The sequence below is a fragment of the Haliotis asinina genome, chromosome 14 (genome assembly GCF_037392515.1).
Source record: "Haliotis asinina isolate JCU_RB_2024 chromosome 14, JCU_Hal_asi_v2, whole genome shotgun sequence".
NCBI lineage: Eukaryota > Metazoa > Mollusca > Gastropoda > Lepetellida > Haliotidae > Haliotis > Haliotis asinina.
This window is the reverse complement of record NC_090293.1, coordinates 32,199,578-32,222,056: the sequence shown is the minus strand read 5'-3', so window position 1 is coordinate 32,222,056 and position 22,479 is coordinate 32,199,578. Positions and strand designations below refer to the sequence as shown.

At 36.8% G+C, this 22,479-nt stretch overlaps 1 protein-coding gene across 1 annotated transcript in view; it reads left to right on the top strand.

Moving 5' to 3' along the window:
- Positions 1–22,479, top strand: part of LOC137261899 (lipoxygenase homology domain-containing protein 1-like) — a 101,940-nt gene that overhangs the window by 59,827 nt on the left and 19,634 nt on the right. Inside the window, exons 12-23 of the mRNA XM_067799705.1 lie at positions 1,978–2,110; positions 3,337–3,342; positions 9,508–9,894; positions 10,771–11,018; positions 11,532–11,667; positions 12,014–12,168; positions 13,171–13,185; positions 17,790–17,947; positions 18,555–18,628; positions 19,639–19,832; positions 20,285–20,477; positions 21,839–22,089. Coding sequence (XP_067655806.1) covers positions 1,978–2,110; positions 3,337–3,342; positions 9,508–9,894; positions 10,771–11,018; positions 11,532–11,667; positions 12,014–12,168; positions 13,171–13,185; positions 17,790–17,947; positions 18,555–18,628; positions 19,639–19,832; positions 20,285–20,477; positions 21,839–22,089 — 1,950 coding nt within the window. The remainder of the gene's footprint in view (positions 1–1,977; positions 2,111–3,336; positions 3,343–9,507; positions 9,895–10,770; positions 11,019–11,531; positions 11,668–12,013; positions 12,169–13,170; positions 13,186–17,789; positions 17,948–18,554; positions 18,629–19,638; positions 19,833–20,284; positions 20,478–21,838; positions 22,090–22,479) is intronic.

Here is a 22,479-nt window from a genome sequence, read left to right as displayed (position 1 = left end):
TTCTCTAAAGACAGATTCAATGTCTACAAGAAAAGAAAGCACACTCACTCACTCATTTGTTTATTAGAGGGGGAATAGTTAAAATAGAAAAACAAACCAGTTTTGCAGGCCTTACAAAAGTTGTGTTTTTTAGTTTTTAACACAAGGCAACGATTGAAAACTTCCATGCCTTTGCTTAAGAAAATGTTTTTTGTAAGGTTGATTTTATAGTTTGGTCATCATGTGCAAAGCCAGAAAGTACAGGGCTTACAAATCCACAGGGAAGAGTAAGGCATTTAAAAGTATGTTGCATACAAATGTACTGACAAGGGGAAGATTTGCAAAATGACATACAAATCCACTGGAGAAAAAATGATTTGTAAAATGGATTAGTAATCTACCATAAAGGGGAAGACATGTAAAATGGCATACAAATCCACTGGAGAAAAAATGATTTGTAAAATGGCTTAGTAATCTACCATAAAGGGGAAGACCTGTAAAATGGCATACAAATCCACTTTTCATCCCTCCCCCTATCAAAAAAGTAATCTGGACATTTTTGTCACAGTTGCACAAGCTTTATGTGTTTAGTTTGAAAATATTCATTGATATTAGATAATTAATATTCTGTGTTAAAATCAACATAGTTGAATCTCAAAATTGCTAGCAAAAACTAGTTATAAAGAATTTCAATCCAAGAGGGCAGAGTGGTAAATAAAAAAAAATAATGTATGCTTGATAAATTGTCCTTGAGATGATGTCAATTTGTTGTTTAGAAAGCTTCCTACACTAATTAGCCAGCGCTGAGCCACAGACTGAACCACTTCCTGCGCTAGAGGGCCTGAAGCTCAGTTTTCCCCTGATTGCATTGTCTGATAATTTCCCACCGTCATCTCTAAGAGCATTGTACAAATCTCACGTGCGTTTGTTACGTATATGTGGTTGGGATCGCAATTGAGTTGCGTCAAGAGAGTGTCCAGTGTTGGCACCCTGAGTGGCCGTAGTGTTTACTATCGACCACTTCCTGTCAGTAATTATGATGCCAGTTTTTGTGACCTATCTGTTCCATGACTGTTGTCATGTGTAGCTGGGACACGAGCTGATGGCCTGCTTGTTTCCATGTATACTCAAGAAAGGAAGTAAGGGAACATGTGTAATGTGAGTGGGTGGGTTAAATAAGAGAATGATTTGACGAGGAACAGGTCATATGCGCAAATCTTCTGGGAAATGTTTTGCCTATGGAGACTAATAAAAACGAGTAAACATCTTGGATTTGATCATAAAAGTTTGCCACAGTTTTCATACTGTTATTTTAAGGATGTTATGTAGAAAATAGCCTTGAGTAAATAATATTTCAAATTTTGTTTTTGGTGAACTGACAAATTAAATCTTTGAAGCAAGAAATGAATCATCTCATGGGCTGTGTACAATCAGTATTTTTAAACATGCATTTTGTTCAACATGTATATTGGAACGTACATTGAGTTTAAGCTGCAACATGCATTTTGTTCAACATGCATCGTGTTCAGCATGTACTTTAGAACATGGATTATGTTTGACAAGTACTATAGAATGTGCATTGGGTTTAGTAAGTATTGTAGAACATGGATTATGTTTAACAAGTACTAAAGAACATGGATTATGTTTGACAAGTACTACAGAACATGCATTGTTTTCAGCATGTACTACAGAACATGGATTAGGTTTGATTTTTGAGAGGTATTTAGAAGTTGGTGAATGAAAAAGATAAATATAATAGGTCAATCACTTGAAGAAGGAGCAAAAAGTAACCCAGAAATGTTGTGTTATACAATATAGGAGTTGTCATCCATATACCTGTCTTATATGGATTGGGTTTACTAGCACTATAGAACAGGTGTTATGATTAACATGTAGTATAGAACAAGGGTTTTATTCAGCTTATACCTTAGAACATGTATTGATGTTCACATGTGTTGATGAGAATGGTATTAGACATGCATATTTCAACTGTTACAGATCATCGTCGATGATGTCGAGATGGGTGCAGTGTATGAATTCCCATGTGGGAGATGGTTCGCCTCTGATGAGGATGATGGACAGATATCACGTGACCTCCTCCTCAATGTTGGACCAATGGAAGCGGCCCCTGGTGAGTGGAAACAGAGTGAACTAATATTTTAGAAATAGTTGATCACTTGCGTTGATGCCATCCTCTGTTATCAGGGTATTGTATCTCTGGACGTCTGTCCTAAATACATTGGACACCTCTGCAACTGAAAGTGTATCACCATATAAATCTTCCCCCGAACTTAGCCCAGAATTACACCCATGGACTTGAAATCAACAAGCAGTCAAAAAGCCACTTCTGTAATTGCAAAGTTGATATTCATGATTATGGTCATTGACTGTTGAATATGGGACAGTTGGGTAGCCTAGTGGTCAAGGGATTCACTGATCACACCAAAGATCCGGGTTTGATTTCTCACATGGGTATAATGTTTGAAGCCCATTTCTGGTGTCCACCACCATGATGTTGCAGGAATATTGCTAAAAGTGGCATAAAATTAAACTCACTCACTTACTCACTCACTCACTCACAACAGTTGAATGCTCAATCCATTAATCAAATCATGAGACTACTGTATATTATTTTTATGTTTTCATAAGTATTAAGTCAAAGAGGGAAGTCGTTAAAAGCGCTGTGGAACAAAACTCCTCACTCACTTGCTTAAAATTACGTCAATTCATGACAAAGCTAAGGTAGCCAGTGGGTCCAAGATGTAATATTGTGATAATTTGAGTTTGTAATACAATGATAAACAAGGATGCATCAGCAAGTGTGAATTTTGCCTGTATTGTATTTTTATCAGTTTCAAAAAGCAGTTTCATATTCCATGTTAAATTTTACAATCATATTTTGTTTTAATTCCTCCAGAGTAAAAACCTTTGCTTTTAGCAAATTCAGAAGAAAACAATAAATTAGACATAAGCTTTTACATTCTGTTTTTATATGCATAGCTATTTCTTACATTTATTTTTAACACAAGCCAGGATGTTTGATGTTTCATTCGAACTGAGATTAATTTTGAAATTTATATTTTTTTGTCATCAGTATTTTTCCAACAAATTCCTTTATGTGACAGGATACTGATTATTTGGAATGAAAATGTATAGTTGAAAAACTAAATTGATAATGTTCTAATATTTAATGAAAAATTATTAAGAATTGAAAAAACATATTTATATTTGTCCTTTAATGGGCATTGTTTAATTGTCATTAATTGTGATGATCATCCTGACTCATGTTCTAGTGTGCCCTAACCTTTTGATTTATGACCATTAATAATCGTGTGTTTCTTCCTCTCATGCTTTCAGATACAGGTAATTATCTGATGTATTCATGTTCATGCTATGTTGAACAAAAATTAAATGGGTTCTCAGGCAGGAGTATTAGCTGATGTTGTCAGGTGGCCTCTGTCACTTTGGAAATGTATAGAACATGAAAACTTAAATATATTTTGAAAATGTATAGAACATGAAAACTTTGATAATTTGTTTCGGACATGTATCGAACATGAAAACTTTAATATATTTTGAAAATGTATAGAACATGAAAACTTTGATAATTTGTTTTGGAAATGTATAGAACATGAAAACTTTAATGTATTTTGAAAATGTATAGAACATGAAAACTTTGATAATTTGTTTTGAAAATGTATAGAACATGAAAACTTTGATAATTTGTTTTGGAAATGTATAGAACATGAAAACTTTAATATATTTTGAAAATGTGAGAACATGAAAAATTCAACATTTTGCTTTTGGCTGTTCAGTATGTATTCTTCATGAGTTCTTTTAGTTCATGTTCCCCTCACAAGAAAGTAGTACAGCAGAAAGCAGCAAGCATTAAAATAATTTGAATTGGAAAATCTGTGCAGAGTTCTTGCATTATAGACATTCTAGACATTATTTTGAAATTTTAACAGGTACTGTTTACACTGAAGCTAAATTGTTTTTCTTGAAATAAAATTAGTCAGTAGCCAAGATACGTAAACATTTAGGTGAATGGATTTGCATCCGCAAGTCCTGATAAAAAATGCCTTAATCATGAGTTAGAATCTCATGACCATTTTTCTAGGTTTTTCAAATCTGTACCAAGTGCTCCTGGGTAAACATCTAACTGCATCACGTATTCCTCTATGAAACTGACCCACAGTGCTTCAACCGAAACTCTATGGTCCTGATTGTGCCCTCACTACACAGAATGGGTTAAACTGCTGCATTTTGAGACTCTACTGGTGTGGCCTCAAACAGAAATAGAATTCTGTATACAGTTTTAATTACCAAAACACTGCCTGAGAACCAGACTCTTCATGTTTAAATCCTTTGATCAGTTGTAATGCATGTCAAGTATCTGTAGCAGACGTCTGATTATCATCTTCTTGAGGCAAGGGAGTTAACTCTGTAAAAGTCTAGTCTCTACCTTTGTCGAAATTGGCTGGAATTTTGTGATCAAAATGTTACAGTCAGGATGATGAATTATGTCCTCACTACTGACCAATCAGAATCCACCTCTCATGTCACTTGCATTGACTTCAAACATTATGGCACCCATTGAGCCTATGTGATTGTAATTCATTCAAGATGCCTAATTGCATCACAGAGTGCATCAGATTATTAAACTTCATTTAAAATGAAAAATTGGAAAATATCTGTCAATGCCCAGTTGCTGATTGAATAAGTTCTGAATATCCAGTGATCACAATTTGTAGTCACTGTGTCATATAGAAACCAATTGTTACATTTGATTGGGCTTAAAGATCACTTCATTGTTCCAGCCATTTAGTTCTATAAGGGTGGAAACTTGACATTCATGATGAGTTACTTCCCTTTCCTAGGGAGGACATGAGATTCTCGCTAATGAATGAACTAATTTTCATAACATGTTACAATGTTACTGACATTTGAATGTTTTCATTGGGTCAAGTCAAATTTATCAACAGTCCATGTGTGAAGCTTTTTGTAGAAAATTTGTGGTGTGCATGTTTGCTTGCCTAGTTCGTCCAACCACTGCTGAGCAGTGTGTGTGGTCACAAGCTCTGCTTAATGATAATAATTATTGCAGTAAGCGAGTACAAAAAATATTAATTGTATTATAAACTTTATATTCTAAGCAAGATTGTAATAAATGTAAATATTTCACAGATGAGGATGAAATAAGTATATCACTTCTTTAACTTATTAAAAAATTCAGACAAATATGTCAAACAATAATGCAAAGACCTATTGTTTATCTTTTGAATATTTAAAATCAGTCTAAATTGTTTATCATGCATATTTGTCTGATTTGAATTAAATATTGTCATTTAGACAAGTCTATGCATGGCATATGTTGTTAATCAATTAAGCATGTTCCCAGACATATTGGAGGTATGCATGTGTATATGATAGATAACTTAGATACATGAATATTTGTGCATAAGTGATCGGAATCCAGAATGCTGCATGTATATTGTCATAACCAGGATATTTGCATCAATGCTCATGTTACTGACCTTTGGATTACCTGTTCAAGGTCAAAGCAGATCACTGTAGCATTTTACACCCAGCATAACACCCTCTCACTGTAGATACACATAGTTATTTTACCTCACACAGAAATATCACTGCCAGATTGGCAGAGCACTCTTCTATTATTTTCAGACTGTACCCCTTGTACAAGCGAGGTGTATTACAATACACCTTGCTGCCAATAGCAACTCTTTCGGTACTTCATGGTTGATTATTTTTTTCTTGAATAACATTAAATGACTCATGATGCACGGAAATTACAGATGTTTTGCTAATGGAAATAGGTGGAAGGGAGATAACTCTAAATCTGTATTTATTGTTTCATCCACAACATCTAGCAATGGCTATGAAAACATTTGACTCGCTTTCCAATCAATAAATTTTGACAAAACATTCAAATGTAGTCCCTGTGAATATTAAGAAGGAGAATGACATTGCAGTGACTTTAGTAAGAAAATACCAACAGGAAAAGACAGCAAGATACAAGATTTGAATCATCAGGTTTGATTCATACAGGTTGGCTGAAGTGTTATGATGATCCGATACCTATGCTTCAAACGGTTCAAAATTAAATTGAGGTGCTCGGTAGGTAAATACATTGTTCCCTTCTTTGGACTTAGGGAACATAAACAAACATTGAGGATATCCCAACCCATGATCTCTAACTCAGGGACCCGAGTGAACATTTTTCACTCTGGGGTAATGAGGAAGTGGTTATAGTGTTTGCCTGTCGTGTTAAGACCTGTGTTCTATTGTTACATTGGTATGTGAAGCCCTTTCTGGTGTCATTCATTGTCATATTGCTGGAATATTGCCCTGAGCAGTGAAAGCTAAACACATTCACTTTATATAAAATTCATTGCTTATTAAAAAAATATTACTTTTGTTTTGACAAAAGCAGTCATCTAAAGGCAATTATTAAAATATTTACTGATTGAAAAAGGAATTAAAATATCCTGACTGAATATTTCCTTGATTTTTTAAACTTTGATTTGCTTCTCTCAACTATAAGTAATGCTGAAAATTTAAGAAATTTTTATAGGATTTTATGTGTGATTCAGCTGGTTCTGTTTTGATTCCTCACTTGGTTGAGACTCGCGGACTTCACTGGCCATGGTATCCCAATTGTTTATATCAACGCTCATGATGTTGATCATTGGATTTTTGGGTCAAGGTGCAATTATTTACAGACTGCTGCCATGTAGCTGGAATATTGTGTTCCAGTATTACCGACATTGCTTCCGATAGGGCCAATGTGTTTCTGTTATTGCCGCTAAACTACCGATATCGCTGCAATTGTTTCTTGAGTGGGCTGCGTTTCTTTACATTTGAGATGCAATTCCTTCAAATTTGCTGTAATTCCTTCAATTACTTAGGGGGGCCTGTATGAATTCAGAACATTCCAATTACCTCAGAAAACAAATTGGCTGTGTAAATTCTATTCAAAGTTGCATTCCATTGTTGTCAACTCAGATTCTCATGTATTACATCGATATTTTGGAAGGAAAACAGTGGCTTGTGAGTTGGTTGGCACTTAACGCCACACTGAGTGGGCTGCGTTTGTTTGCATTTGAGATGCAATTCCTTCAAATTTGCTGTAATTCCTTCAATTACTTAGGGGGGCCTGCATATAGTCTCTCATGTTCAAGATTTATTCAAGAGCCATAGGGAAGCCCAATAGTTTAAGTGTTAACTCTTAACACCAGAGATCTATTTCGATTCCTCATCTGGTTAAAGTGTTATATGGCTGGAATGTTGATGATAAAACCAGAATAAAGCCTTCTTACTCATACGTCGTAAACATATGATCACTTTTATTAATACTACCTTTCCTTCTGTCTTACTTCTTTCGTTGTTCAATGTTGAAACTGATATGCCTGTACTAAACTAGGTCACAAGGATTCACCTGACATAGACCATCACCACAGAAACTGCCTCAGAGGCACAGTAGATGAATGTATACATTCTCACTCAATCTTACTCAAGACGCTGATGGCACAGGTTTAATCCCCACCTCGGTACAGAGAGGTTTGTTTGGTTTAGGACTTGTCTCAGGAAGTCGGGTAGCTTAATGGTTAAAGTGTTCGCTCATCTTGCTGAAAACTGGGTTTGAATCCACACATGGGTATGATATATGAAGCCTACTTCTGATGTCCCCCCCTGTGATATTGGGGGAATAGTGCTAAAGCGGCATGAAACCATATTAACCCTCTGGAGTCATCCAGTATAGGCTTCTTAGTTTGTAGAAGATGAGGTGAATTGGGGTTTAATACCGTAGTTCAGAATATCTCTGTGTGTGTATTTGTGGTTGCTTGTACTAGCCCAAACTTAAGCTGGTTTTATAGTGCTAGCTCACTGAGATACCACTCAGACACATAATATGCTGACTCCTAACCAACCAATCCCCTCTGTACTCATTAACACTGAGAGCTAGGCAGGAACGAACAAGGACCATATCTTAACATCTCTCGGTATGACACGGCCGGGGATCAAACCTGCAACCTTATGCTTCGTAGACGAACACTCGAACCACTATGCCATGGAGGCAGTCCCATTTCATCAAAACCATACTTAGGTCAGTGGACTACACAAAAGTGATAATCATCTGACACCAGCTTGACTTTTGGATCTTTTAGGTTTCGTCCCATATCAGTTTGACTTGCAATGATTTAACTTGACTACTTTTCAAAGAAGCATAAAACACTACTCAATTACTCACTCACTCACTCACTCACTCACTCACTCACTCACTTAACTAATGTATTGAAGCCATATTGCTCAGACTGACATGAGTCCTCCGTCACCCACTTACAATAATCTTACAATAATCTTACAATAATTTTACAATAATCTTGCATGTTTAGAGGGTATCATTCAGATGTTGCATGAAAGAATTGTTGCTATGGTGACATGATTTCACTGGTGTCACCATGGTAACATGTTAGTGTAGTTCTAGCTGGGACCTCTGTTGTTACGGCTTAAAGTTGCAAGATACTATGCAAAACAGTTGTTTAAGTCACATTTCAAGTTTTTGAGCAAGAGGACATTTTTTTTTGTAATTTGGTAATACCATGGTCCAAAATTATGATGTGTGGTCCTACACACTGTAATGTATTGTAAGTTTTGAATGAAAATCTTTGAAGTCAAGGATTTACATGCTGTAGTTGTATACAATACAATTTCATACTATTTTTGTTTATATACTACATATCAAATGTTTAGACTCACTAGTGTAAATGAAGCCACTTACCTCTGTCAACTTATTCCAAACTAGATAGTGCAAATATTCCATGCTGTTTAAAGGTACTGTATTGTAAAACAAATTTAAAATGTTGTAAAATGATTATTTCAATAAAGTCAATAAATGATGCAACTCAGTGAAAATTGGTGAATTCTTATCAAAGCTTTACACCAAAATGCAGCTGTTCACATGAACCATATTTGTACATGCTTTTCAGCACTTTGATGCATGATTTGTGTGCAATATATTTGCACAAAGTTTGCATTTGATTCCCCCAAGTTAGTGGAGATATCAGTCTGAGATGTAACCATATATACATATATGTAACATATATTGAGTGCTTTAAGATTGTCTAAACTTTTGATGTATAGTAAATGACTTTCTAGATTACAGCATTATGTCAGCAGTATTGTTGTGGAACAGTATCATCCAAGTCTCAATACTTCTGATGTCAAAGCTGATGTCTTAATTTCATGATTTATTAATGAATTAATATTTAGTGATGTTAAATAGAAATTACATTAACAAATACGAAGATGTATTGTAATGAATGTTCATGATTTTATGTATATTATTCTGTGGACAAAAGGCCACAGGATGAAGTATTGATGTGTAATAATTCATTCATATTAGTTTGTTGTTTTGTATCAACTTTTTATTGATTTAGTGTCCAATGCTATAGAGTTTATAATGATTTTGTGTTTTCTGTTTATAATTGAAAATTTTCACTACAGGAATCCCATACATCATCACCGTGACAACGGGAGACAAACCCAATGCCGGAACTGATGCTCGCGTGTACATGGAGCTGTTTGGTGAAAAGGGAAAAGAGACTAGTGGAAAGATATGGCTCGATAATGGAAACTTTGACAGGAACAAGACTGACATTTTCAACATTGGTGTGGCAAAGATGTTGAGTCCTCTTGACCACATCATCGTGGGCCATGACAACAGCGGCGCTGCACCTGGATGGTACCTTGATAGTGTGTCTGTGTACTGTGCCAGTGCCGGCATTGAACAGTTCTTCTACTGCGGCAAGTGGCTTGCTAGTGACGAACATGAAGAGGTCATCCAGAGGACGCTCTATGAGCAGGTGTCCCGCAGAAAGAAGAGGGAGAAGAGTAAGTCTATCCATGTTGGTCTTCTTTGGAACAAACTAATAAACGATCATTAATATATTGACACAGTTTACTGTTTGTTACGAGGGGGAGTGCAGAAAAAGTGACAGCCAGTGGTTCGAAAAGCATTTTCACAAGTGCCAACAAAGTTATTGATTCATTCATTGATTGCAGTGCTGTCTCCGTCCTTTCTCGTACACCTTTCTCTTCACTCCTCCCTCGTAACAAATAGTGAAATGTATCAATATTTCAATGATAGTTTGTTAAACAAGTTCATAATTTTTAGGATATAAATTCTGAAAAAAAAACTCATTGTTTGTCTGAGTGTTTTGATTATGATGAGTGTTTCATTGAGTATTATTTGTTTACTAATCTTTGAGTCAAGATTACAATACATCAGGCCGCTTTTGAGTCAAAAGGAGTATACATTATCATGGTCTTTGCTTGGAATAAATTGCCATAGAGAATCAATGAGTGGGTTTTGCAAGAATAAGTCTTGAATATTATCTTGGTCTTCTTTAAGCAGTTGGCATGGTAATCAGTCATTAGGTTTTTGAAGAGTGTTGAATATTATCTTTGTCTTCTTTAAGTGGTTGCCATAGTAATCAGTCATGATGTTTTAGAAGAGCGAGTCTTGAATATTAACTTGGTCTTCTCTAAGCAGTTGCCATGGTAATCATTGGGTCTTGCAAGAGTAAGTCTTCAATATTATTGTCATTTCCTCTGAGCAGTTGCCATGGTAATAAGTCATCAAGTGAGTCTTGAATAATTTTGTATCTTCCCTGGCAATAGTTGCATAGTGATCAGTCAGTGATTATGAACATTCTTTGAACAAGCAATAATGATGACACAAGTAGTCATGACACCTGCCCCTTCCAGAGATGACGTGGTTCGTATGGGTTCACACATCGGACATACAGAATGCAGGGACGGATGCAAATGTGTATGTGACGATGTATGGGGACAAGGGAAAGACGGATGACCACCTTTTGGAAAACAAGGGTGACACATTCGAACAGGGCAAGATGGACCGCTTCAAACTGGACATGACTGATATCGGCAAACCCTACAAGCTTCGTGTCTGGCACGACAACAAGGGAGCCTTCTCTGGATGGCATCTGAACAAGGTGAGGAGACTCTCTGTCTGTCTGGCTGTAAGTTGTTTGTTTGGTACTAATAGTTTATCCATCATCCTCCCCCACTTCTCCTAGACATTGCAGTTAAGAATTCAAAATTTCAAAATACAAATGCATTATCATATGCAATGTTGTTGTTTCATAATCGTCAGTAAATTCGGGACCATAGCAGTTAGAAATTCAGACTTACAAAATATGACCATAAGTAAAGATACAATAGGGTACTGGCGTTATATTTTGTATGTTTCAAGATATGAGTGAGTGAGTTGGGTTTTTGCTGCTTTTAGTAAAATTACAGTGATATGGTGGCAGGGGACACCAGAAATGGGCTCCACATGTCATGCCCATTCAAAATGTGACCATAAGCAGTCTTTCCATAATGAGCTGCAGTCAAGAATTCAAAATGTGAACACATTATCTGATGCAGTAGTGAATCAATACACTTTTCACTAAAACTCAGGACGTGACCAACACATTTTGACACTGGGTTGCATCTGTTTGCAGATTGAGATGGAGAACATGGTGACGAAGGATCGGTACATCTTCATGTGTGACAAGTGGCTGGCCACTGATGAGGACCAAGGAGAGACGGTTCGGGAGATGCCTGCTGAGGGGCCACTCATCAAGAAGCCAGCATCTTGTAAGTCATGTGTGCAGAGTTGCCTCCCCTGGTTGTGTCACAAGTCTTAGGTCCAAATCAGAGATTATATCTTTGATTGTGATCCTTTGTCTGAAATGAACATCTAGCCAGGATTATTGGGTTTCACACAAGTTACATCCTCAGAAGAATAGTCCCAGAGAAAATGCAATGTTGAGTCATCAGTTGTTCATGTCATGCAATCATGTGACATTGTCTGGTCCCAACTTGAATATTTTCTCATCTCACCAGTATTGCTTGAATGACCACTGACATGATCAATATGAGGAAAACATGTGGTTGAGAGCATGAGTAACATGCTGTTACTCTCTTCTCATTTTCTTTTCAGTGACAAACTATTGTGTGGAGGTTCACACTGGAAAGCGACAATATGCTGGCACTGATGCCAACGTCTATGTTAATATCTTCGGTGAAATGGGTGACACTGGCAATCGGCATCTAAGGAAGTCCAAGAACAACATCAACAAATTCGAGAAGGGCAAGGTATGGTTAACATGGCAATTACTCCCCAGCTCGACTTATCCAAAATGAAAAGTTTGATCTGGATTTATGTTTTATATTTAATTTACTGTGGGGTGCTCTCTGAGATTGTTTGGTGTTTGACTAATATCTTCATTCAAGGCATTTAATTTCTCTTTGGTTCAGGCTAGCTATTCTTGAAACGTTTGTAGCAGTACAAACTTCTTAAGCCAATTCTTAACACATTCTATGATAAAAGTTAAGAATCCTTAGGGCTACAAATGTTTCACGAATCAACACCCTGATTCGCATTCTGGAATTGGTAGACAGTTGTTGTGGACATGAGTAATAAGATCTTGTCACATGTTGTTCAAGAATGTGTTCATGGATTGAATAATAATACGTATGTGGTAGCACAGGTCAAAACAACTGACCTTTCATCAATTATTAGTGATGCACTGTAGCCTTCTCTCAGTAAATATGTACGGGATTCATGGTATTAATCAGAACTATGTGAAGGAAATATTCCCCTGAATCCAGAGGATGCACCTTGTCTCTGCAGCTGATTTCATTGGTTATGTTTATTTGAAGAACTCCTGCTTAACCTTCATTTCAGTTTGAATTAATTTAACATCTTAGAAATATTTATTCTTACCTGCTTCTGAATTTCATTGCACTCTCTGATTGTATATATTTTCAAGAACCTAGCTTTCATTCCTGTAGCACATTGATATGTTTTGATGATCTGTATCTGTTAATAGTTTGTTTTGAAATATTACATTTGACTGTGTTAAAAGCAGTGTTTGTCACTCGTATTTCATACATGTTGCTACAAAAAAATATTATGTAAGTAATTTATTTAATTTAAAAAAGATCCTGTCCCTTTCTTTTCTCACATTTAAATTTAAACTCTTTTGATAAATATTTTACTATTACTAGCTTATATACGAAGTTAAATGAATAAGGAATTGACATGTCTCTTTCTATATCCATATATTTCTGCACTGAATGTTCTTTTCTGTCTAGTTTTCCCCTGGTCAGGTAAGAGTTATCTCCCCTCCCCCACCTTCAGTCATGTGACATCAATGTTGTCATGGTGGCAGTGAATAGCATCTGTTAAACTCCAGTAAAAGAAATAAGTTACATTTAAAGTAAACTTTATTAATCTGCCAACTTATGGCTGAAATGTTCGCTGAAAAATATGAGAACTTTGGTATAAGGCATTTCTGAGTATTATGCAAACAGTTTGACAATAGATGTTTGCCAGTATCACATTAGCTATAAATTTGACTTCATTATCACAGGACAGTGAAATGAATCACCATGGAAGCCTGTCTGTGATTTGTAGTCTGTGATTGCACTGTGAACAGTGCATAGTTGTGCTCCTTGAAAACTGCAAGAATAACTGCCAAATTACAAAAATTCAAAATGGAATTCATGGCACAAAAAAGATGTAGTACAGATGGAAAATATTTTAAGATATAAATGTTGTGAAGTATTTTGAAATAGATCTATATTTAAATATTACAAAAATATATAAAGGGAAAACAAATTGAAATGCTTATTTCTTATAAAATAGGTTACCATAATAACTGAAATTGAACTAAGTCAGCGAGTTCCTGCTGCCAGTATGTTGATGTCTCAGCTTTAACAGCCGGTTCAATTGTTATTTATCTAGTTAGACACACATGGGAATGCTTCCACCAAGTAGTATAAGCACAAGGCTTTTACAAGTCTCAAAACTGTCAGTAATTTGCAGTACTTTGTCTCACAGTTTGACAAGTTTCATCAAACAAACCCTGAGACAAATATTTCCAGTACAACCCATTAAATTAAAATCTCTTTCCTGTTACTATGATTAGTAAATATAGTTTAGTTTAATCATTTACCTGGTATTTGGTAGGGTCTCAAGACATTCCTGTAATCAGAGACCATATAATAGTGTATTATATGGTCTCTGCTGTAATACAGAGATCTTTATCATGTCAGAAAGCAATTATACTGGATGCAATGTCACTGTGTGTTATTTCATTACTTATGACAGTCCTCAAACTAAGATTCCTTGGTGCAAGTGTCCCTGATGTGTTCTTTGGCTGGTGCATGTCTGGTTGTTGGTGTCTGGTGTTGTTGATGTTAATTGTTGATGTTCATGTTGGTGTTTTTGTTGATGTTCTTGTTGATGTTTTTGTTGATGTTCTTGTTGATGTTTATGTTGATATTCTTGTTTCCCATGGTGTCTTGCATCCTCAGTCCCCATTCTGTTATGATGAACATTCTGGACCCACTTGCCTCCTTCGTGTATTTCTGGTGGTGACATCACTCATTACATCCCCCTCATAACTAACCTAGGAAAGGATTTCACACAAATGTAAAGTCAGCAATCATTCAAAAAACAGCTTCTTAATACAATCCCAACATCATTCTGGTGGTGATGTCACCAGTTCCATCCCTCTTATAACTAACCTCACATAGGGTTTCACTCACTTATGATCTTGAAGTCAACTACCAATCAAAAGCCATCTTCTGAATACAATCCCAGCATGCATCTACATTCAGTATCGTAGAAAAGTAACACCAGATGTGATATTTTATCAATTATTATTTACACGATTCTTTTTTTAGCTCAAAGGACTGTAAATCAATTTATAATTTTGTAATTAGAATAACGATAAAAGTAACAATTTTGTTCATTATTTCTGCCTGTTTTATGGAGGAACAGGAATATTTGTACAGATGTATTTAGTATTGTGTCAGTCACCTCACAAAACGAAGCCTTATGGGTCCAGAATGTATTGCACAACAGAATGAAGATATGCAATGGATAAGGAGGGGAGGTGTCCATGGTTCTGTTTATAGATGTGTGTGTACTGGTATTGTATGTTGTTTAGTTTACTTGTCTAGTCCACCTCAGCTGGTCCCCTGTATCTTTTCCTTGTGGTTTGAGTTGTTGCAATGGGGATACAAGCAATGGAAGACAACTATTGCACTGTAAACTATTTTAACTCACTGCCAGATAATAAGAAGATTACTATATCACACTGAGTGATAATGATTATTTCAACCATGTTTGGACAATGGTACGAATGTATGAATTTGGTTTAATGCATCTTTGTTAAGTATTTCTAAGGTAACCTGGATACCTAGGATGGGTGGGAACTGAGCTTAACACTCTGAATCCCACAACTGGGTATATGACGCTGACAAAGCCCACAACATAAGTAAGATCTGGATGTTGCCCCCATATCACAAAGCTAAGGTGGTCATAATTCCCATGCTTTAACATACACTTACGACAGTTGGAGTGCTATAATCGCTTTGTGAAATTGGCCCCATGTCCTATATTTTTTAAGTTTTCTTAGCGCTTAGGCATCATAAGTTAATGTTTGCCACTTAGCGCTAAGAGAGCTGAAAAAATATAGGCCCAGATTCTGAACCCACTGGGTTTGTGAATGGCAGGGGAAGGCAGCTTTACACAGTGAATTGTTGTTGGTTGACAAAGTGGCCCTACTCTGATGACCAGGCCAGTACCTTGCCAAGGGTCTTGCCTGGAGATGGTTTGTCAGGCCAGTGCTCAGTTTGTGATTGCTGCAGTTATCTTGCCCACTTTGGCATCAAACGTTCTTCTCTTATAACTTCCATTTGCCAACATGAACTAACATTGCACAAAGCAATCATTTTGCTTAGATGATCACAACTCCATTCCTCAACAGGAACACCTAGAGCTCTTAGTATTATTTTGTACAAAGTGATTTTTAAAGGCGATTTATCTCCAACACCTATACCATACTTGTGAGGCTGTGTTGTTCACTGGGACCAGGCTGTTTGTGATTCTGACAGCAGAGTGAGTGAGCAAAATTGGTTTTTCCCCGCTTTTAGCAATATTCCATCACCATCATGGTGGGGGGCATCACATATTGTACCCATGTGGGTCTTCTGCATGACGAGTAAACCCTATAACCACTAGGCTACCCCACTGCTCCTCTGACTGAAGAAAGAGGAAGAGAGTTCTATGCTTCTCCAGATGAGATGCAGGGGGCTGCATCCCTTTTTTATTAAACCCAAAATGTTCGCTAAGACCCCAGGTAGATGACACATGACTTGGCCATTATGTGTATCCCCACCTTTTCTGTGTCTAGGATCTACCTCTGTGTATCAAAGGAGCTGATGAGTAGTTGCTTAGATGTGGATGACCTTGTACAGAAACACCAATGATGTGCTGTCAGTCATGGGGTTATCTGGTCCAGGCTGGATTCAATATGGACTGGAACATTGCCAACTGTACCATAAAACAACATTCAGTTATTCAGTATATGAACAAAACAAGAAGACAAATTCATGCACGTTAAGTGTCCTCTCAGCATTGGTTAGTGTCAGATTATAAAATTTTCAACATCTCAAACTGGATTTCATTCGAAATATGTCAAGTCTTCAATGTTATATTTCATCAATGTAGGTATCACATTCATTAGATTGGTTTGATTTTTCATCCTATATTTGTATTCAGATATTTCATTTTTCTCTTATATATATTCACATCATTCAGTTTTAAACACAGAAACTTCCTTATTTAGGTGGTAGAGTGGTTTTGTCACGTGTTGTGTTGACACAAATCATGCAAACCATTCATCACATCATCACTTAGTTTTGACTCATCACACAAGCTGCTTAAACCAACAATATTGGTCGTTGTTATCAAAAGCTATTATAAACACCGTTGGAGTATTTTTATGCATTCCCCATAACCCCCCAAAACACAATGTAAATGAAATATCCTCTATTTTTATCAATTGAAGACATTTGACAATGTGATTTTCAAACAATTTAGCTAAGAATTTAGTAAACTTATCTGACCAAATAAGTATAATAATATGTAATATTAATTATTCTTTGATTTGAATGGTGTATTAGAGAGCATGTGAGTTATTATTGGTATCCTTGTTTATTTGTTGACGTAGTAGCTATGGTGGATCCAGACAGTTCTTACTGGGGTCACCCAGGGTGATATGCTGCTCCCAAACCACATTTATATAACTTGTAGTGAGTGAGCACAGTTTACGCCACTTTTAGCAATGTTTCAGCAATACACCAGAAATGTGCTTCAAACATAGGGAATCAAACACATCCCTCTGATGTGACAAGCTGACGCTTTAGCCACTAGGCTACCCCACTGCCCTGTAGGGCTATACCACAACGCTGTTGTAACCAACTGTGTTGCATGTTTTAACGGCATGTTAGAAGTGAATATTGCGTGACTTATATTGGTGTAGTTTAGCAATTGCTTGTTTTTATACAATTTGACAAAGCTCTGTCCATTCAGTGTTTTGTGATCCCAGTGATCTGTTTTTAATGTAAAACAGATTGAGTTTTGACTGTGTTTTAAAGTTTTTTTTTCATGCATGCATAATATGTATATTAAACTGTTGGTCATATAATACATGGAAATTTTTTCACCAGTTTGGTTTATGTTACCCTCGGTATGTCTTCTAAAGATTGTGATACCAACCTGTTAAATATTTTTTGTCAAGGTTGTCATGGTAATGGTTGTGGCTCTCCTTTTTTTTCACAGGGATCATTTGCATAGACATGTATTATCAATATCATCAGTATGTCTGAGCTGTGTTTCACACTTGACCTGTCTGTTATAGGTTGATACATTTGAAATCGAGGCTGTGACCTTGAAGAAGTTACACAAGATCCGTGTGGGTCACGATGGGACAGGCCCAGGAAGCGGCTGGTTCCTCGACAAAATTATTGTCAAACAGATCGGTTCGACAAAATATGACACCACTTTTGAGTGCAATAGGTAAAAACTAGAATTCAAGAAATGATAAAACATTTACTGTTTTGGCTACAAAATGATGACAGCATATTTGGGACTCACTTTCATGAATTCCAGAAAGTATTATCACAGTCATTTTGTTAGAATGTGACTAAATATTGTCATTTTTATTAAGTTACTTCATTTAAATACTCTGTTAATGGTAACACATTAATTCTGTCCGTTGAGATTAATCTAAATGAAAAAAAGATGCACTTTGAGTGAGTGGGAATGGTTTTACACTACTTTTAGCAATATTCCAGTAATATTGTGGTGGGGGATATGAGAAATGGGCTCCAAACATTTTACCCATGTGGGGAATCGAACCCTGGTGTTTAGTGTGATGAGCAAACACTTTAACCACTGGGCTACCCACCACCCATGCACTGTGAAAATCGGCACTTGTGTTAAGTAAGATTGCTCTTCCAGTTGCAAGGATACTTATATCAAAAGCCACAAACAAATGTAATTTCTATATGAAAGGAATATTTGTTTCTGTAACAAAGGGAGATGTTAGAAGATGAATTATTGAAGGTGTTGCATGAAAATAGTTTTGAAATCCTCTCTTACTTGGACCATGATTACCTTTGAGGTGGTTGGCAGAAGATGAGGATGATGGTCACATTGAACGGGACATCACAGCTAGTGGTTCACAGATGCTTAGCAGTAAGTACATTCAGTAGAAGAGTTTCCTGCCCTTTCATTTACTCCAAACAGCTTTAGAGGATATTATGAGTGCTTATGTCATGCTATGTTTACACCATGAGTGCCTAAATGTTGGTATTTTCATAACGGACAAGTAAATATGATTATAACTAGTGGTACATCACACAAAAGAAATAGTATCCAGGTACATGTATATATTATCACTAATTATAATTTACATATCTACATGATCTGCATGGGGCAAAAGAACAATCTAAATAAGGATTTTCTTTTGAGTGTACATTTTTGGCCAATAAAAACAATGGGATCTTATTTTTTGAGCAGGGAAACTTCACTTTTTTTTTTTTTTTCATATTCTTGAAAAAGTGTGGCAGGCAGATCCATAAAACGAGAAATAAAATTGGTCTGGCATAGTCTGGTCTGGGTCGTAACACGCTGTAAATGGATATACTGCTAAACAGTGTGAACATCTGGATTAGAACTTGGGATTGGGTGGTTATCTTCACTGTCTTGGTTGGCACATGTCGACCTCATATCCTAATTGTTTAGATTAATGTGATTACGCATGATGTCGGTCACTGTATTGTCTGCTCCTGACTCGAATATTTACCGACTGACATCGCACTGCTTAAATGTTGCTGAGTGTGGTGATAAAAAGCAAACAAGCAAAAATAAATATACAGGATCTACTGCTACAGGGACATTATATACACCATTTTATTCTGGCTGATGCATAATATAAGTACAGTCCTTAAACATGTCACACGGTGAGAGACAAATGTCTTGTTTATGCACTGGATATGTGCTGAGTATATGGACCATCTTTGAGAGTTGGGGGAAATAATAAGAAAAAAATATTTCTTCAGCCTTCTTAGAATCCAGATATACAAATACATAACACAGGTAACTAATTATCAATAATTCAATGTTTCTGTGTCAGTATAAACTTTGACATCAAGTGTCATCACATGCCCCTCTTCTGAAACACAAAATATTTGTTATCTCCACAGCAACCAGATATGTGATAAATGTGAAAACTGGCGACGTACGGAATGCTGGCACCGATGCCAATGTCTACCTGAAGATATTCGGCAGCAAGGGTGACACAGGCAACATGCAACTGAAGTCATCCGAGTCGTCAAGCAACAAGTTTGAGAGGAACAGAACAGACAAATTCATCAAAGATGCTTCCGACATTGGAAAGGTATGAAAATCTACTAACAATTCCACAGAAATAATATTTTGGTTGATTTATCCATGAATTACAGATTGGGTAGTAAGATATGAATATTTCCACTTGCAGGTGCTTAGGGGGAAAATCAGATATAAGGAAGAGCCATTTTGAAATGAGAAATTGGGGAGATGAATTTTTGTAAAGAATTAATTTATTATGTTATAAAATTTGATTTATGGAATTGATGAGATTTTTTTTTCAGAATTGTATTGAAAGGGTAGTTTTGTTCCTAGGAATAGGATGCCTTTTCAGAAAGCAGTCTAGGGTGACTGTAGATGAAATTTCTGAACATGGACTTATGACAGTCTTAGCGCTGAGATTATTTTGTGCAACAACACCCTTTTTACTAAAGTTAGCAACTGAAAAATCTACATTCCCTAAAACAGAGGTCTAAATAATTTTCTTTAACTCCACCTTCAAAGATCAAGAGTATTCGAATCGGACATGATGGTTCAAAGCCTGGTGCTGGTTGGTTCCTGGACAACGTGTCCATCGACATCCCCTCCCGCGGCGAGCATTACTACTTTGCTGCCCACCGATGGCTGGCAAAGGATGAAGAAGATGGTCAGCTGGAGATAGATATGGACCCGTCATCCACGGAGCAGCGGGAGAAGAGTAGGTCACGCTCGGGTCAAAGACTTCCTCACAGTATTCAAGTAGATTCATCTTTTTGTAGACATGTTTTGAAGTGAGCGAGTGTGTTTGGGCTTTTTCATCACTTTTAGCAATATTCCAACATTATCACGATGGGGCACCCAGAAAAGGGCTTCACACATTGTTCCCACGTGTTATTAAAGGTGTCCCTAACAAAGTAAATATTTTTGAAAGGTTCTTTTTTATGAGGTATGCATTAACCAGGCTACCCAGCCCATTGATTATCACAAAATATAATGCAAGACAGAAATGTGATGGAAATGTGTAACTGTAGGTTTCATTTAAAGAAACATGATATCTGTCACTTGTACCTTACCTCCAACTGCAAGTCAGTAAGCAAACAAGAGCAGTAAGGTAGCATAGTGGTTAAAGTGTTAGCCTGTCCCAAATACTGTGTTTTAATTGCCCACATGGGTACATTATGTGAAGCCCGTTTTTGGTGTTCCCTGCTGTGATATTACTGGAATATTGCTAAAAATGGTGGAAAACTAAACTCACTCACCCACCTTATCTACTGCTCTCCCCAGGCCCATAAGCACCATCAAAAAACGTCACGGATCTCACTCACTCACTCACTCACTCACTCACTTACTTACCACATTTTGCACGTTATGCCAGTCACTGAAACTGGTACATCATGCAATACCACATACCTTGTCATGGGATTCTGACAAAGGATGAGGACTGTTTTTATGGATATGCAACTTCTTTACCAGTATTCTGTTTTGGCTAAATTTCGGCATTGATTGTAATGTTGTTTTCAAGCATCACTTCATCCCTCTTCTACTCAACTTCTATAATGCCAGTCAAGGAAAGGATTCTGATGAGCAAAAACTATGGGTGAAAACAAATTGTAACTGGAATTGTGATAAGATGTAAATGAGGACCTTCCCATGATACCAAAACCATTCAGACCCTTTAGAGCCTGTTGCATGATGTTATCAGCTCCAACCCCTGGCCATTTAGTCCACTTTAGAAGCTATATCATGATGTAAACAGTTCAAAAGCCTGGTCATCCAATCAAATTTAGAGTGTATTTTGTGAAGTAAACAGTTCCAGAGATTACCCATCCAATCCACTTTAGATTGTATTTCATGATGTAAACAACTCCAAAGCCTGGCCATACAATCCAGTCGACTTTAGAGTGTAATTCGTGATATAAACAGTTCCAAAGTCTGACCATCCAGTCTTCTTTAGAGTGTTCACTGCAGAGAACTCCATACCAGTATAATCAAGACCACCATGGTGGGATACGGATCAGTTAATCATATCAGTTCAAGTCTTTAGGGACTTGATTCAGGAAGTCATCTTCTTGTTTTCAGCAATCCCTTATGAGGTAACAATATGGACCAGTAACAAGCGTGGGGCAGGGACCGATGCCAATGTCTTCCTGCAGATGTATGGGGAGAAGGGCAAGAAGACGGAAGAGATCCAACTCCGCAACAAGACGGACAACTTTGAACAGGGAGAGATGGATAAATTCAAAGTGGAGGCAGCAGACATCGGCCGACTTCAGAAAGTTCGGATTGGACATGATGGTGCTGGTCGATTTGCTGGATGGCACATGGAGAAGGTCAGTGTTGGGTTTGAATCCTAGTTTGATTAAGCTTCTAAGGTTGATGGCAGCATGCCAGTGATTATTACCAAAATGTTAAGCATCCAAGACCTGGATCACTTTGTGCCTTTCCCTCACATGAAAGTGACTCTGATATACATGGAAAATTGATGTTGAACCTACCTTACTCAAACTTCAATTATGTTGAAAGTGAAAAAGATGTTTTGATATGAAATATAAAACAATCAATAAATATTTCAGTCATTCAGTGTGGGTGGAGGTGCGCACATCTCTTCATCGAAAAAAAAATTCCCTGAGGATCATGTCCTCCTTACCTTTGGATTTCATGAATTATGAGCACCCAGACACCCCTTCTGTAAAATCCTGCATCCACCCCTGATTGATCAC